Source organism: Trichomycterus rosablanca, chromosome 7 (genome assembly GCF_030014385.1).
Source record: "Trichomycterus rosablanca isolate fTriRos1 chromosome 7, fTriRos1.hap1, whole genome shotgun sequence".
In the NCBI taxonomy this organism is placed as follows: domain Eukaryota; kingdom Metazoa; phylum Chordata; class Actinopteri; order Siluriformes; family Trichomycteridae; genus Trichomycterus; species Trichomycterus rosablanca.
The window spans coordinates 39,897,461-39,914,536 of NC_085994.1; the positions used below are offsets into that span (position 1 = coordinate 39,897,461).

Genomic DNA, 17,076 nt, shown 5'->3' on the forward strand with positions numbered 1-17,076 from the left:
ATTGCATCACTGAAATGAAATTGTGGATGAAAGCTAATTTCCTCAAATTAAACTGTGAAAAATCAGATATGATCATCGTAGGTCCTACAACCCTGGCAAAAACCACAAAAAATTTTCAAATTACCATTGATAATGACACTTTGTCTCCGTCTTCTAACATCCGAAATCTTGGTGTAATTTTTGATAGCAACCTCTCTTTTGACCGCCATGTAAATCACATCACCAAAACTGCTTTCTTTCATCTAAAAAACATAGCACGTCTACGTCCATCACTCTCCTTTTCTGCCGCCGAAACCTTGATTCATGCTTTTATTACATCCAGAATTGATTATTGCAATAGCATCCTTTATGGTACATCTAACAAAATCCTAAAAAAACTTCAGTATATCCAGAATTCAGCTGCTCGCCTCCTTACTCATACTCGCTCCCGTGATCATATTACACCTGTTCTCCAAAAACTTCATTGGCTTCCCGTTGCTCAACGCATTCAATTCAAAATTCTTCTATTCACTCACAAAGCTCTCCATAATCAGGCCCCACCCTACCTCACCGACCTGCTCCATCAGCACATTCCCTCCCGTAGCCTTCGCTCTTCTGAGGCTAACCTACTGTCCATACCCTCTAGGACCAAGCACCGGACCTGGGGTGACAGGGCCTTTTCCATAGCTGCTCCATCTTTATGGAATGCTCTCCCCAAACACCTACGAGATTGTCCTGACCTGTCCAAATTCAAGTCACTTCTCAAAACTCATCTATTCAGAGTGGCATTTAACTTGTAACAACACAAAATAAATGCTTTTATTTTTGCTATTCTTTTTAATAGTTTTTATACTTAGATCACGACAGAAATGTGAAGTCCTAGATCCTAAAACTTGTAAAGTTTTCAGTTTCCTGATTGCATGTAAATCTGTCCTGTTTCTGTCTAATTTTAAGAAATTGTTCTATATTTGTTGTTCTCTCTCATAATTTAGCTAATTTTTAATGAACTGTCTTATGCTGCTCTCTTTGTTTTTATCTTAATTATTCTTGATGTTGATGTACTATTTTGATTTTGTACTATGATTTGTATGGTGTATGTACGTATTTGTTTTGATTATTTGTCTTATGTAAAGCGTCTTTGAGTATCTTGAAAAGCGCTATATAAATAAAATGTATTATTATTATTATTATATGGACTACAATTCCCATGAGTCCCTGGACTGTCACGTGACTACCACATGTCCCCGGCCAGCCAATCCTGATCGCGCTCACCGGAGTTTTGATTCAATTCAGCTGTGTTCGGTTCCATGAATCTTATTTAAATTCTTCTGTTTTAGTCTCGTTGTGAAGTTTTGTCGATCGTGTTTGTGTCCTTATTTCTAAATCTAACCATTACCGTTTATCCTCTGGTTTTGGACTCTGCAGGGTTTTGTACACTGTTTTTGCCCTTTTAATATTAAACTTTCCCTGATTTATATTCCGGGAGCGTCTGGTCAGTTTCTGCCTCGTGACATGTTGATATTTTAATTAAAATATAAAGTATGTAAACAATCGCGATTGTCACATTCTAACATCATGTGAAAACGTTCATTCTAACTAACAGAATTAATCGTAAAAATCGCCCAGCACTAAATACAGTTACATAACATCAGGTAGTTACAAGAAATGTGTTGGTCTGACACCAACTGATTAATGTGGTCGCAAGCACACCAGACAAGAAAATACCTGTATGTCCATTCAGGGTTAAATTTCATCTGCTCGAGAACCACTTTAATTTGTTTACTCGTACTTGGTTTGGACAAACACATGGTACAGCTGAAGTAACTTGTATTTACATCATTTACTTTTCAGTCGCAATGTCATGGAATTACCCGGTGAATTTAAAGTGACAGCATCATTTATTTAAAAATGCATCAGCACTTCATTTGGCGGGCCGGATCGAGAGTTTTGCCGGGCCGGATCTGGCCCGCGGGCCGTATGTTGTGCACCCCTGAGTTAGATGTTTTGGAGATGGGTGGAGCTGGTCAGTATTTGCCCCGCCTGTTTCTGAACTCTGTAGTGTTCCAAGTTTATGTTTGTGTGTGTGTGTGTGTGTGTGTGTGTGTGTGTGTGTGTGTGTGTGTGTGTGTGTGTGTGTGTGTGTGAGAGAGTAAGAGAGAGAGAAAGAGAGAGAGAGAGAGAGAGAGAGAGAGGTCAGATCAGATCCGTGCGCTCCGTGTTTGCGCACAGAAGTGTGTGTGAGTTGGGTCCGATCTGAAAGGTGCGCAGCCATGGCCCGGATGAAGGAGCGAGTGCGGGTGTGCGTGTGCTGCAGCGGCTGCTTCATCTGCTTGATCATCATCATCATCATCATCATCTGTAGCAGGCAGCAGGGGTGCACGGAGGGGAGCTTCCCAAAAGCCGCTGTGGCTGCTGATTCATTAACGTGTTCCAATGTGGGAAGGTGAGTGCGCGCTCGGCTTTGTCGTTGTTGTGTCTATAAGGTTTAAGGTTCGATCCTCACCTCCAGGCACGGTCTGTGAGGAGTTTGGTATGTTCTTTCCATGTCCAGTTGAGTTTCCTTAGGCTACTTCGGTGTCCTTTTACTTCGTAAAAGCATGCGCAAGGTGTATTGGCTGCTCTTAATGAAACTTAATAAACCATAAGTGTTCAGTTTGATCAAGAACACATTGGTCAATCTCACTTTGGCAGCTATGACAACAGCACTATTTATTTATATTGTTATTATTATTGAGTCATTCTATAATTTGGGGTACATTCCATGTCCAGTGATAATAATTATATTTATTCTAACTATTTTCTTTAAAAATGTCATATTTTACCTATTAATGGAAAACATGTTGTAATATCACAAAAACATTATGTGCATCCTATACTTCATTTAGCTTGAAATTTATCATGATGTTCCTAAATGAACAGTTTTTGCTGTGTCCGTTTTTTTAAGTTGAGGGTGCCTTGGTTTCAAAATAATGAATAAAATCATTAAGGGCAACAACATCTATTTTTTTTTTATTTCAAAAGTTTAAATACTAAAGAAAAATAATATTTTTTAAATTGAGTTTCTCTTTTAAATAATTTTAATCTTTATTTATTAATGTCCCCAAAAGTTCTGTCAACTATAGTTATATATAACATACAACATATATGTTACTAACAGAACTCCACTCAGCAACTCAAAAATGGTTTGTCCTAAAACTATGTGACCAGCATTACATGATATCATATTGAACAAACTGTGGTGAATGTCCTCTTATTTTTTAAAATATTTTATCTATAATAGAACATTGTCAATGAGTATATTAATTGACCCTTTAACTATGTTACATACATTGTCATGGTTACAATTTGTTTTTATAATTTTAATTCAAATGTATGTTCAAATTAGACATTAATCTGTTTAAGAAATGACATGTGGTCAGCCAGGCAAGGTCTACCACTAAAGTTATGGGTCAAAATAGGGAAATTGTCAACTACTGTATGTTACCTGTCAACTAAGTTACCTAGTAGTCTACATCTACTGTCCCTTTAAAAAAAAAAAAAAAAATGTTTAAGCTTTGCAACTAGTGGATATGTTACACTAAAGGAATATATTAACTTGAACCACTGATTGTTCTATTGAGAGAGAACATTGTTTTTGTACTTTTTTTGGTGATGTGAAATGTACCCCAAATTATAGAATGACCCTATTATATCTAAATACATTTTGCACAACCTAATAAGCAAATTTTGGCCCCGATCCTTTTTTTAAACTTCTTTTTGTTTTGGTTAGTTTTTTAGTTAGTTGAGGAGTGGTAGAGCTCTGTCTGGTTCTCAAGGATTTCTCAAATCTACCGGACTGACTTTGGTGTCCCAGCCAAAGCCCAGACTTACTGTACATCCCAATCAAACATGTAAAGAGATGTGAGGATGGCAGTTTGCAGATGCACACTGTTGAATCTAAACAAGCTTGAGTGGATCTCCCATGAAGAATGGGATAAACTGCCCAAATCCAGGTGTGCAAAACTGGTAGAGGTGTTTCCAATAAGACTTGCATAGGATTTAGTGGAGATTGATGGTAAAAATTGTAATTCTATCCATTCAAAATCAAACCTGTGACACAAAGTCTGCAAAAAGTCAAGGGATGTGAATCTGTTCAGAATCCAGTCTATGTATTAAAGCATTAAAGCTGCAGTATGTAACCTAAGCTGTTAAAAATGAATGAAGTCAGTAGGTCGAGGCAGTGGGCTTCCGAGCACCTTGTATAAAATCATTTAGATAAAAATTATGCTCCACACTTTGTGGAAACAGTTTAGGGAAGGCCCTTTCCATTTTCAGCATGATCGTGCCCCTGTACACAAAGTAAGATCCGTAAAGACATGGTTTGGATGATAATTTCATTGAAGATGAACCCCAGTGGTCTGACTTCAACCCTACTGAACATTTATTAATCCCTTATGGTAGAAATTGGAACTCTGCTTGTGAGCCAGACTTCATTTGAGCATAAATGGATGAGCGTAAATTCCTACAGACACACTCCATAATCTAAAAGGCTTTTCAGAAGAGCCTGCTGTTACAGCTGTGATAATATTGGTCTGGTGTCTACATACTTTTGGCAGATTGGAAAACCATGTGAGTCAACCCAGGAGCACAACTGTAATAATTAATAATGATAACAAATATCAGTATTGCAATAATAACAAATTATTTATTGTGCAACATATGTTGGTAAACAAAGCAGCAAAAGTTCTTGTCCTGTTCATTTCCTCTTATCTCTTCTGATAAGCATTTCTACATTTCTGTAGGCAAAGCATCATCAGATCATCAAGTTCCTTTTTCTTTTTTTGCTCTGGATGGTGTCCTGTGTTGTTCTGCCACTCACACAATCATAAACACACAGGATACGTATATTTGACTGTAGTCTTTCATTCAGGCCACACCCACACATTTCTCTCGTTTGAATAAATTGCAGAAGCTGGAGATCAGACTTCAGTCCTGCAGGGTCAAAACACATAGAGTGTAGAATTCCACCCCCATTAAAACCCCATTCAGCTCATCAGCTCGTTAGCGAGGCTTTCATGTCCAATTCTGGTGCGTTAGGCCGCTTTCATGTGGACCTTCTTGGCATCCGCTGGTGTTTGTGTCCTGAATAATATGAATACAGTAACGACATTGATGGACGTGTACCAGTTTCATCTCACTTCACTTTCATCAACCGCTTTAACCTGGGCGCAGGCAGGAACACCCCAAACAGGGCGGCATTCCACCACAGAGCTTCCCTTCTTATACAGAATTTGTGAGCAGTAAGTAATGGTGGTACGAAGCGCAATTTGCCTGATGAGCTACAGCTTTAGTAAGTTACTTCTAATGTCAGGTGGAACATAGGTGCAAATTGTGGTTTTGCAAAGCTGCTCCTTAACACGCCCCTAAAAACCTGTTTAAAAAAACGGTTTCTTCTAGTTATGCTGGTTTTTTTTTTTTAACTGATAAAAATAAGGAGGTTTAAAAAAGAATAAAATAAATTTTGTTTATGCATTTTCTCCCTTGTTCTCCCTTTTAGCGCGTCCAATTGTCCAATTGCCTGATTGACACTAATGCCGACCCTGGCTCTGATTGAGGAGAATGAAGCGAACCCACGAACCCCCCGACATGTGGGCAGCAGCCGTATGCATCTTATCACCTACAATCAGCAAGCAGAGGTCACAACCGCATTAGTCATGAGAGACTTAATCCCACCCCTATCTGAACCACAGGCCAATCGTTGTTCATGTGGCCGCTCATCCATAGCCGGCAGGCAGAGCTGAGACTCGATACGATGTGTTCAAGATCCCAGCTCTGGTTCCAGCGTGTGTTTTATCCACTGCACCACCTAAGCAGCTAATAAAATTAATTTGACAGAACTCTGCATTCATATATTCATTCCAACGTGATTATAGCTTATATTATTTTCTGTTTTTTTTAAATTAGCTTTTAAATAAAAAAAAACTTTTACTACTTGTGACCCATCCAGTCCAAAACAGAATTCCACTGACCCCAATGTTTAAATTGCATTTACATCTGTAACATCAACACAACAATGAATTATTTAAGACTTTCTCTCTTCTTTCCTTCTCTCAGAGATATCCTGCGCTCAGGTGGTTCAGCCGTAGATGGCGCGATAGCTGCTCTCATATGTACATCAATAATCAACCCACAGAGCATGGGCATCGGAGGAGGAGTAATATTCACTATCAGAGAGAGCAGCGGTAAGAAAAACTGAACTTTATTTTTACTTTTAGTGCTGATTATACTGTAGAAACCTCGATGTCAGGAAAGTTGGGACAGGGAGTGAGCGGTGATCTGTAAATAAAGATAAATATATTACTTATCATCTTTTATTGTTTGTTTTGCAAATAAACACATATTCTGAATTTCTGACGGTCCTTTCCCAGTCAAACCAGACATGCCTTTCTGCTGTGCATAATATCATCAAAACATTCAGAAAATCTGGAGAAATCTCTGTGTAAAGGACACAGCTAAAAACTAAACAAAAAAAACGTAGTATTTTAATGCTCATCATTAAACACTGTTGGCTGCTGCATCTACAAATTCAAGTTAAGACTCAACAAGACAGTGGGAGCCATCGGTCAACAACATCCAGGAACGACACCGAATTATCTGGGCTGAATATAATTGACTGATGCACAGTGGAAATGTGTTCTGTGGTGTGACGAGTCAACCTTTCATAATCCAGGGTCTGGCATGGTATTGGGGTATTAGTGCTTATGGCATGTGTAACTGTAAGGGCTTAAATAGTAATTTAAGCCCTTACAGTTTTCCCCCGTGTTTCCTATTACATATTTGTTATAATTAATGATTTTAGATGATCAACCACGAACATTTATTTTTAGGTAAAGTGAAAATCATAAACGCAAGGGAACGAACACCAGAAAGATTTAAACCAGATCTGCTGTCTGATTGCTCCGAAAAAACAGGTACAACACCACAACCACAATACCACCGGAGCACCACAACACCCCACTATTACAACACCAGAACACCACAACACAATAACACTAGAGCACCACAACATGAGAAACCACAACAACATAACACCAGAGCACCACAACAACCACTATTACAACACCAGAGCACCACAACACCCACTAATACAACACCAGAACACCACAACACAATAACACTAGAGCACCACAACATGAGAAACCACAACAACATAACACCAGAGTACCACAACACCCCAATATCACAATAACAGAGCACCACAACATTGCGACACCATAACACCAGAGCACCCCAACACCACATTATTACAATACCAGAGCACTACGACACCAGAGCACCACACATGAGCATCACGACACCAGAGCACCACACATGAGCACCACAACACCCCACTATTACAACACCAAAGCACCTTACCAAAAAACAAGAGCACCACAACACCTTAGTACCAGAGCACCATAACACCACAGTACCAGAGCAACAAAAAACCAGAGCACCACAACACCAGAGCACCACAACACCACAGTACCAGAGCACCACAACACCACAGTACCAGAGCACCACAACACCTCAGTACCAGAGCACCACAACACCAGAGCACCACAACACCAGAGCACCACAACACCTCAGTACCAGAGCACCAAAATACCAGAGCACCACAACACCACAGTACCAGAGCACCACAATACCAGAGCACCACAACACCTCAGTACCAGAGCAACAAAAAACCAGAGCACCACAACACCAGAGCACCACAACACCACAGTACCAGAGCACCACAATACCAGAGCACCACAACACCTCAGTACCAGAGCACCACAACACCTCAGTACCAGAGCACCACAACACCAGAGCACCACAACACCTCAGTACCAGAGCAACAAAAAACCAGAGCACCACAACACCAGAGCACCACAACACCACAGTACCAGAGCACCACAATACCAGAGCACCACAACACCACAGTACCAGAGCACCACAACACCTCAGTACCAGAGCACCACAACACCAGAGCACCACAACACCACAGTACCAGAGCACCACAATACCAGAGCACCACAACACCACAGTACCAGAGCAACAAAAAACCAGAGCACCACAACACCAGAGCACCACAACACCACAGTACCAGAGCACCACAACACCACAGTACCAGAGCACCACAACACCTCAGTACCAGAGCACCACAACACCTCAGTACCAGAGCACCACAACACCAGAGCACCACAACACCTCAGTACCAGAGCACCACAACACCAGAGCACCACAACACCTCAGTACCAGAGCACCACACAATACCAGAGCACCACAACACTTGACTTCATATGCTGCTCTTTGCTCATGATTTGTTTTGGTCTGTAGGTGTGAAGTGGATTGGTGTACCTGGTGAGATTCGGGGTTATCAGCGTGCTCATCAGCTTTATGGTCATTTACCCTGGTCCAGTTTGTTTGAGCCGACGATTCGGCTGGCCAGAGCTGGAGTCCAGATCTCCCCCCTGCTCTCACGCTTACTTTTTGTGTTAAATGGAACAAATTCACCCCTCAGGTACACACACACACACACACACACACACACACACACATCAACCACATCAACCACATCAGAGTAAAAACAGATAAAGTACTTAAAATATTAACCAGAAGGTACATGAGGGCTCTCTTGGGACATCTGATGCTGTCAGCAATCCTGAGTTATCATATGTGAGAGGCAGGATGTCAGCAACCAAACATCCCAGTTCACCTCAAATCTCTGTGACCATGAACATCCAATCACTGCACCTTTATCTAAGGCAGGGCTGGACCGTCAGGTGACCCAAGATCCTGTATAAAACCGGGCCAGCAGGTGGACCAGACCACGATCACCAGTCAAATAGTTCTGACGCACCAAGATTTCATGGGACATCTGAAGGACTCCTGTGGTATATTTGACCCTGATGTTACCAGCAGCTCCTTCAACTTCTGTACGTTGTGAGCTCCATCCTGGTTCATCGCTTCCACGTCTTGGAGAAAACACGATTTAACAGACCAGTCAACCTTTATCTGATGCACTTTGAATGGCACAGAAGGGTTAGACACATGGTGTGTCATGACACCTCACATCACCTCATCGCCAGGATTGAAATGATCTGCACTTTGATCCACAGTAGATCTTTTGTTAGTTTGTACCAGACACCACAGCCTTCATGTCCTCTGGCATCAATGCGTCAAGGACCTGTCTGCGGTTTGTGGTACGTCCCTGTCTGTGAGCACCTCTGTTGTATTGGAGATACCAGTCATGTAACCATTATGATTAGGTCCTTATCAAAGTCCCTCAGATCTTTATGCAGATCAGACACGTGAACTACGAGGAACTACTATAAACTAGACATCTAACATCTAACTAGACACCTCAGGCTTACAACAGGCATCACTATACATGTTGTTGGGGTGGTTTTAATGTTTTGGCTCATCAGTGTATGCACTGCTTGGTCTACACACTCTCGCATGATGAACTGATTAATGCTGTACGTCTAAAAGCGTTTCCTCTCTTTGTAAACAAGCTTTAAATTTCTTCCACATGCACACAGCTGATCTAACAAAGTCAAAACATAAACCAGTGGATTCCAGTTACATTTGGGACTCCGTGATGAACATATGGAATCGATATCTGAAGTTCCGCTCCGTTTCCCAAAAATACAGACGAATTCACAGAAACCTTCTAACATCCATCAGTGGTTACAAGAATTGTGCTGTGGTTTCCTATAGGCGTGTTTAGGGTCAGAGATTGTTGTAGAACCGAAATGGTTCAGATATGGAAATAGACCCACACTGGCTAATTGGTATTGATTTCCATAGAAGTGTTTCCTGTTTTCTTTATGTGGTCTTTATAATGAGGAATTTACTGAAATGAATCTTATAATGCAGTGACATTGCTCATTATTGTCTAGGCACTAGGCAATAGTAATCGAAAGGCTGCTGGTTGTAGCCCCAGAGTTTCCACTGTTGGAGCCTTGAGCAAAGTCCTTAACCCTTAAATTTCTCGGTTTGGTCTTGCTGGTCCTGTTTATTTACCAGTATTCTCAGTCTAATGACTACGACTCAAGTTTCTTACACTTGTAAGGAACACGCACTATATGGTCAAAAGTATATGGACACTCTCACTTCTGGCTCTATTCTGTGACACATTGACTGTTACCCTGAGCACAAGACATGGTTTAAACAGTTCAGTCTAATGAAACCTGCCCAGAACCCAAATTTCAACCACATCAAAAGCATTTAGGATGAATCGGAATATTCATTGTGAGCCATATGCGGATGGCACCCGCGTCTGACATTCACACTGCAGAATCCAGAGAGTAAAAACTACATTAGGGGGAACGAGCAACACGTGGGATTAATTATCAACCGTGACAGCCGGGTTACAGAGAAAGGAAATGAGCCGTGTAACTTGCGGGGCACTTAGAAGGAGGAACGGTCGCTTACGGTGTTAGAAGGGTTGTTCCACAGACTTGTAAACAATGACTTTAAAGAACCTGCTATGTTATTATGGGGTGGCTCAGCAGTTAAGATACTGGACTAGTCATCAGAAAGTTGCTGGTTCAAGCCCCATCTGCCAAGCTGCAACTGTAGGGCTGTTGTGCACGGCCCATGATGCTCAATTGCTTAGATTTTATAGAGTCAGAACTGCATGTCACCTTGCATAAAACAAGAAGTCTAAACAAGAAGGAAAAAGACTGTCACAGAGTCCATATATGAAAATTTGGGAATATCAATGAGTCCATATATGGAAAAGGGGCTGTGTCATTATGTCCATAAATGGAAATGCAGATGTGTTGTTAAGTCCATATATGGAAATGCAGCTGTGTCGTTAAGTCCATATATGGAAATGTGGCTGTTATTGTGTCTATATATGGAAAGGTCGGTGTGTCAATAAATCCATATATGGAAATGTGGGTGTCATTGCATCCATATATGGAAAGGTGGATGTGTCATTGTGTCTATATATGGAAATTTCAGTGTCATTGAGTCCCTATATGGAAATGTGGGTGTCATTGAGTCCATATTTGGATGTGGGGGTGTCATTTTGTCCATGTATGAAAATTTGGGTGTGGCATTAAGTCCATTTATAGAAATGTGGGTGTCATTAAGTCCATAAATGGAAATGTAGGCATGGAACTCATTGACTCATTGAGTCCATAAATGCAAATGTGGGTGTGTCATTGTGTCCATGTATGGAAATTTGGGTGTGTTATTGAGTCCATATATTGAAATGTGGGTGTGTCATTGGGAAAAAGACTGTAGAATATTTTCAATGAGTATTTTTACATGCAGAGAATTAAATGACTACAACAATCCCATCAGTTTTTCTTACATTTAAGTGGTTTAAATAAACCTTAGATATAAATATAATACGTTTAAATGACAGGAAGTGCGAAGAGAAAATAATAGGGGTCACCACCACTGGAGCCACATCGAGGTGTGAGAGGAAATGGATCAATTCTCTTGTGGATATTACAAACCTTTATTTACCAAATAACTAAATGAGACAGAGGACCGTGTGGAGAACCCTCAGAGGAGCGGATATGGTTGTTTATAGCTTTACAGAGTTGAAGTAATTCCATATTAATAGACATAGTTCGAAATGGGGTCTGGTATCCACATACTTTTGGAAATATAGTGTTTGTATAGTGTAGTTTTCATGGTGCAGGGAGGTCCAGTTACTCTGTGGCATGGTCATAAAATCTGACCGCCTCACTACTCATAACCCAATCACTGACATGTAAAACAGGGATTAAACCAACGTTCTGAGGCTTTTGAAGCTGTCCAACATCTACATCAGCTGAGCCCCCGTTCCTCTGGTCTGTCTGCATCCATGTAGCATTTTGATATACAGTATCTTATCTCTCCCTGATATTGTGATTGTCTCTGTCTCAGGGAGTTATTTTCAGATCCAGAGGGGAACCTGTTGAAGTATGGGGACACGGTGAGGTTCCAGAAGTTAGCAGATACCCTGGAGAAGGTTGCTACTCATGGAGCAGATGAGTTTTATACTGGAGAGATCGCTCATGCTCTGGTCACTGATGTACAAGCAGCAGGTGTTTATAAACAGCCGTTGTTCATCACATGTGAGATCTTCATCTCTACTTTCCCTTAAACAGTGAGCTATTGTTCTGTGTGTGTGTGTGTGTGTGTGTGTGTGTGCGTGCGTACAGGTGGAAATCTCTCACTAGAGGACCTGAGGTCGTATGAAGTTACTGAAGCCGATGCCTGGTCCATTCCTCTGGGTGAATACATGATGTACTTCCCCCCTCCACCAGCAGGAGGCGCCACCCTCAGCTTTATTCTCACTGTCATGCAGGGTGAGACCAAGCAGCCACTGGTCTGAAGTAGTTCGTCCAGCGTGAAGCTTTTCTGTTCTCAGTTCGGTTTCTCGCTGTGTTTCAGGCTTTAAACCAAATCCAGCGTCTTTGCGAGGAGACACGCGCATGCTTACGTATCATCGCTACGTCGAGGCGTGTAAATTCGCCAACGGACTGAAGAGATTTATGAAAGATCCAAAGTTCGGCTCCGAGAAGGTACCACCCAACTGAGCAAACTGATTTACTAACTACAAACTCAATTCCAAAATAGACTCCATATGGCGGTCATTGTGTCCATGTACAGAAAGGTGGGAGTGTCACAGAGTCCATTTAAGGAAATGTGGGTGTGTCACAGAGTCCATATATGAACATTTGGGAATATCAGTGAGTCCATAAATGAGAAAGGGGCTGTGTCATTAAGTCCATATATGGAAATGCAGCTGTTTTGTTAAGTCCATATATGGAAATGTGGCTGTCATTGAGTCCATATATGGAAATGTGGGTGTGTCATTGAGTCCATATATAGAAATGTGGGTGTCATTAAGTCCATATATGGAAATGTGGGTGTCATTGTGTCCATATATGGAAAGGTGGTTGTGTTATTGTGTTTATATATGAAAATTTCAGTGTGTCATTGAGTCCATATATGGCAAGGTGGGTGTGTCATTGTGTCCATAAATGGAAATGTGGGTGTGACATAAAGTCCATATATGGAAAGGTGGGTGTGTCATTAAGTCCATATATGGAAATGTGGGTGTGTCAATGTGTCCATGTATGGAAATTTGGGTGTGGCATTAAGCCAATTTATAGAAATGTGGATGTGTCATTGAGTCCATATATGGAAATGTGGGTGTCATTGAGTCCATATATGGAAAGGTGGGTGTGTCATTAAGTCCATTTATGGAAAGGTGGGTGTGTCCTTGAGTCCATAAATGGAAATGTGGGTGTGTCATTGTGTCTGGAAATTTCAGTGTCATTGAGTCCATATACGGAAAGGTGGGTGTGGCATTAAGTCCATATATAGAAAGGTGGGTGTGTCATTAAGTCCATATATGGAAATGTGGGTGTATCATTGTGTCTGGAAATTTCAGTGTCATTGAGTCCATATACGGAAAGGTGGGTGTGGCATTAAGTCCATATATGGAGAGGTGGGTGTGGCATTAAGTCCATATATAGACAGGTGGGTGTGTCATTAAGTCCATATATGGAAATGTGGGTGTGTCCCTGAGTCCATAAATGGAAATGTGGGTGTGTCGTTGTGTCTGGAAATTTCAGTGTCATTGAGTCCATATATGGAAAGGTGGGTGTGTCATTGTGTCTATATATGGAAATTTCAGTGTGTCATTAAGTCCATATGTAAAAATGTGGGTGTGTCATTACGTCCATATATGGAAATGCAGCTGTTATTGTGTGTGCAGACTAAACAAAAAGCGGCAGCCATCATTACAGCGGGTTTTGCTGATCAGGTGAGAATGAAGATCTGGGATAATATGACCCATGATGCTCAGTATTACAGCGTTACTCCCCACACAGACTCACAGGGTACCACTCACGTGTCGGTGCTGGCTGAAGATGGAATGGCCGTCTCCGTCACCAGCTCCATCAACTTCATGTGAGTGTGATTCACTACTGTAGGAGTAAATATTTACCCCCTGTGGTTCTAACACCCCACATCAATCCCCTTGCCCCCTGTCCTCTGTAGATTTGGGTCGAAGGTTTTGTCTCCTAGGACAGGAATCCTTCTGAACAACCAGCTCGCCGACTTCTGTGGCCAGACTGACCAGATAAACCCGGGTGAGCTCAGCTCTACCTCTCTACGGGTATAAAGATCAAACGCCTCCATACGCCTGTGATCTCAATGATATATAGACAGCAGCTTATATGATTAATATAGATGGTAACTTTCAGTGTGCTCATATAAATATGTTTAGTTTCACCAAAAAACACCAAAACAGATCTGCCATGAAATAGACACTATAATTACACTCGTAATTATATCTGACCCCGAATCACCCTCCCTTAGACAAGGTCAGTTGTACATTGTGTTTTGTGGGGACAATAAACAGTAAAATCAGTAAAAGAGCAGATCCTGACTGTCACCTTTACTCAGCACGTTTGAGAAACCTGCATGTGAAAGACTTCAAAACAGTCAAGAGCCCTGAATGACCCTTCATTTCTAAACCGCCGCAATACACCAGGTGGTGCAGCGGGTTAAAATCCCGGCCGGGTCTTTACACAGTCATGAGTGGCTGTGTCTGAGGTGGGGGGATGAATTGGCATCCTGTCCAGGGACTTTCTGTACCTAGTTTCTTATAAAGAATGAAACATAAACATTATATTATAATATATATACAGTGTATCACAAAAGTGAGTACACCCCTCACATTTCTGCAAATATTTCATTATATCTTTTCATGGGACAACACTATAGACATGAAACTTGGATATAACTTAGAGTAGTCAGTGTACAACTTGCATAGCAGTGTAGATTTACTGTCTTCTGAAAATAACTCAACACACAGCCATTAATGTCTAAATGGCTGGCAACATAAGTGAGTACACCCCACAGTGAACATGTCCAAATTGTGCCCAAATATGTCATTGTCCCTCCCTGGTGTCATGTGTCAAGGTCCCAGGTGTAAATGGGGAGCAGGGCTGTTAAATTTGGTGTTTTGGGTACAATTCTCTCATACTGGCCACTGGATATTCAACATGGCACCTCATGGCAAAGAACTCTCTGAGGATGTGAGAAATAGAATTGTTGCTCTCCACAAAGATGGCCTGGGCTATAAGAAGATTGCTAACACCCTGAAACTGAGCTACAGCATGGTGGCCAAGGTCATACAGCGGTTTTCCAGGACAGGTTCCACTCGGAACAGGCTTCGCCAGGGTCGACCAAAGAAGTTGAGTCCACGTGTTCGGCGTCATATCCAGAGGTTGGCTTTAAAAAATAGACACGAGTGCTGCCAGCATTGCTGCAGAGGTTGAAGACGTGGGAGGTCAGCCTGTCAGTGCTCAGACCATACGCCGCACACTGCATCAACTCGGTCTGCATGGTCGTCATCCCAGAAGGAAGCTGACGCACAAGAAAGCCCGCAAACAGTTTGCTGAAGACAAGCAGTCCAAGAACATGGATTACTGGAATGCCCTGTGGTCTGACGAGACCAAGATAAACTTGTTTGGCTCAGATGGTGTCCAGCATGTGTGGCGGCGCCCTGGTGAGAAGTACCAAGACAACTGTATCTTGCCTACAGTCAAGCATGGGGGTGGTAGCATCATGGTCTTGGGCTGCATGAGTGTTGCTGGCACTGGGGAGCTGCAGTTCATTGAGGGAAACATGAATTCCAACATGTACTGTGACATTCTGAAACCGAGCATGATCCCCTCCCTTCGAAAACTGGGCCTCATGGCAATTTTCCAACAGGATAACGACCCCAAACACAACCTCCAAGATGACAACTGCCTTGCTGAGGAAGCTGAAGGTAAAGGTGATGGACTAAACCCAATTGAGCACCTGTGGCACATCCTCAAGTGGAAGGTGGAGGAGTTCAAGGTGTCTAACATCCACCAGCTCCGTGATGTCATCATGGAGCAGTGGAAGAGGATTCCAGTAGCAACCTGTGCAGCTCTGGTGAATTCCATGCCCAGGAGGGTTAAGGCAGTGCTGGATAATAATGGGCTTTGGGCACTTTGGGCACAATTTGGACATGTTCACTGTGGGGTGTACTCTCTTATGTTGCCAGCCATTTAGACATTAATGGCTGTGTGTTGAGTTATTTTCAGAAGACAGTAAATCTACACTGCTATACAAGTTGTACACTGACTACTCTAAGTTATATCCAAGTTTTATTTCTATAGTGTTGTCCCATGAAAAGATATAATGAAATATTTGCAGAAATGTGAGGGGTGTACTCACTTTTGTGATACACTGTATATAATATTATTGTTATTGTTGTCGTTATTGTTGTTTAGGTGAGCAGCCCCCCTCCTCGATGTCTCCGTCGATCCTGTACTCACCGATGAAAAAACACACCTTGGTTATCGGAGCTTCAGGGGGCAGTATGATCACCACGAGCGTGGCCATGGTCAGATTTATATTTTAGTTTTACTAAGAGTCTCAATTGTGATTGATTACTAAATATAACTGTTTTTGTTGTAACCAAATTTTTAATGTTTATCTGAACTCTTATTTCCTGACAGACTCTGATGAACTACCTGTGGTTCGATAAAAGTCTGAAAGATTCCATCGACTCTCCTGTCGTATTTGTGGATGGAGAAAACGCTCTCAAGTTTGAACCTAAATTTGACCAGGTACCGAAACACAGAACAGAAAACACTCGCCATTTTCTTATCCAGATTTGGCAACTAGGTAAAAGTTGGCTATGAAATCCCCACACAGCAGAATAGTTTAACCCTCACCACATGCAAAACATCTTAAACATCTTAAAGTGCTGAAAGTGAACTAGGCTTATCCCCCCCCCTCCCCCCCACACACACACACACCACACACATCACAAATCTGAATAAAAATAAACACAAATGAATTTTTCACCGTATCTGTATGGGTTTTGTGTTTCAGGATGTAGTCCACAATCTGCAGCGACTCGGCCACACCGTAAAGACGGTGCCGTATTTCTATAACGTGGTGAACGCCGTGTCCAAGCACGAAGGAGAGTGTGTGACTGCATATTCCGATACACGCAAACTCGGAAAAGCTGCAGGATACTAAACCAATCTACTGCATGACTGCATGTTCAGCATTAAAATGAGGATGATCTAG

The 17,076-nt window shown here is 41.8% G+C and overlaps 1 protein-coding gene across 1 annotated transcript; it reads left to right on the top strand.

The window, feature by feature from the left end:
• Positions 1 to 2,249: 2,249 nt before the first annotated feature.
• ggt5a (gamma-glutamyltransferase 5a) lies at positions 2,250 to 17,076 on the top strand. The gene is made up of 13 exons (XM_062999506.1): positions 2,250 to 2,422; positions 6,073 to 6,200; positions 6,846 to 6,929; positions 8,320 to 8,503; positions 11,872 to 12,032; positions 12,150 to 12,221; positions 12,258 to 12,296; positions 12,382 to 12,512; positions 13,715 to 13,908; positions 13,999 to 14,090; positions 16,269 to 16,381; positions 16,497 to 16,607; positions 16,876 to 17,076. Exons 1-13 carry the CDS (start codon positions 2,250 to 2,252, stop codon positions 17,023 to 17,025), a joined length of 1,632 nt encoding a protein of 543 aa, XP_062855576.1. The 3' UTR covers positions 17,026 to 17,076.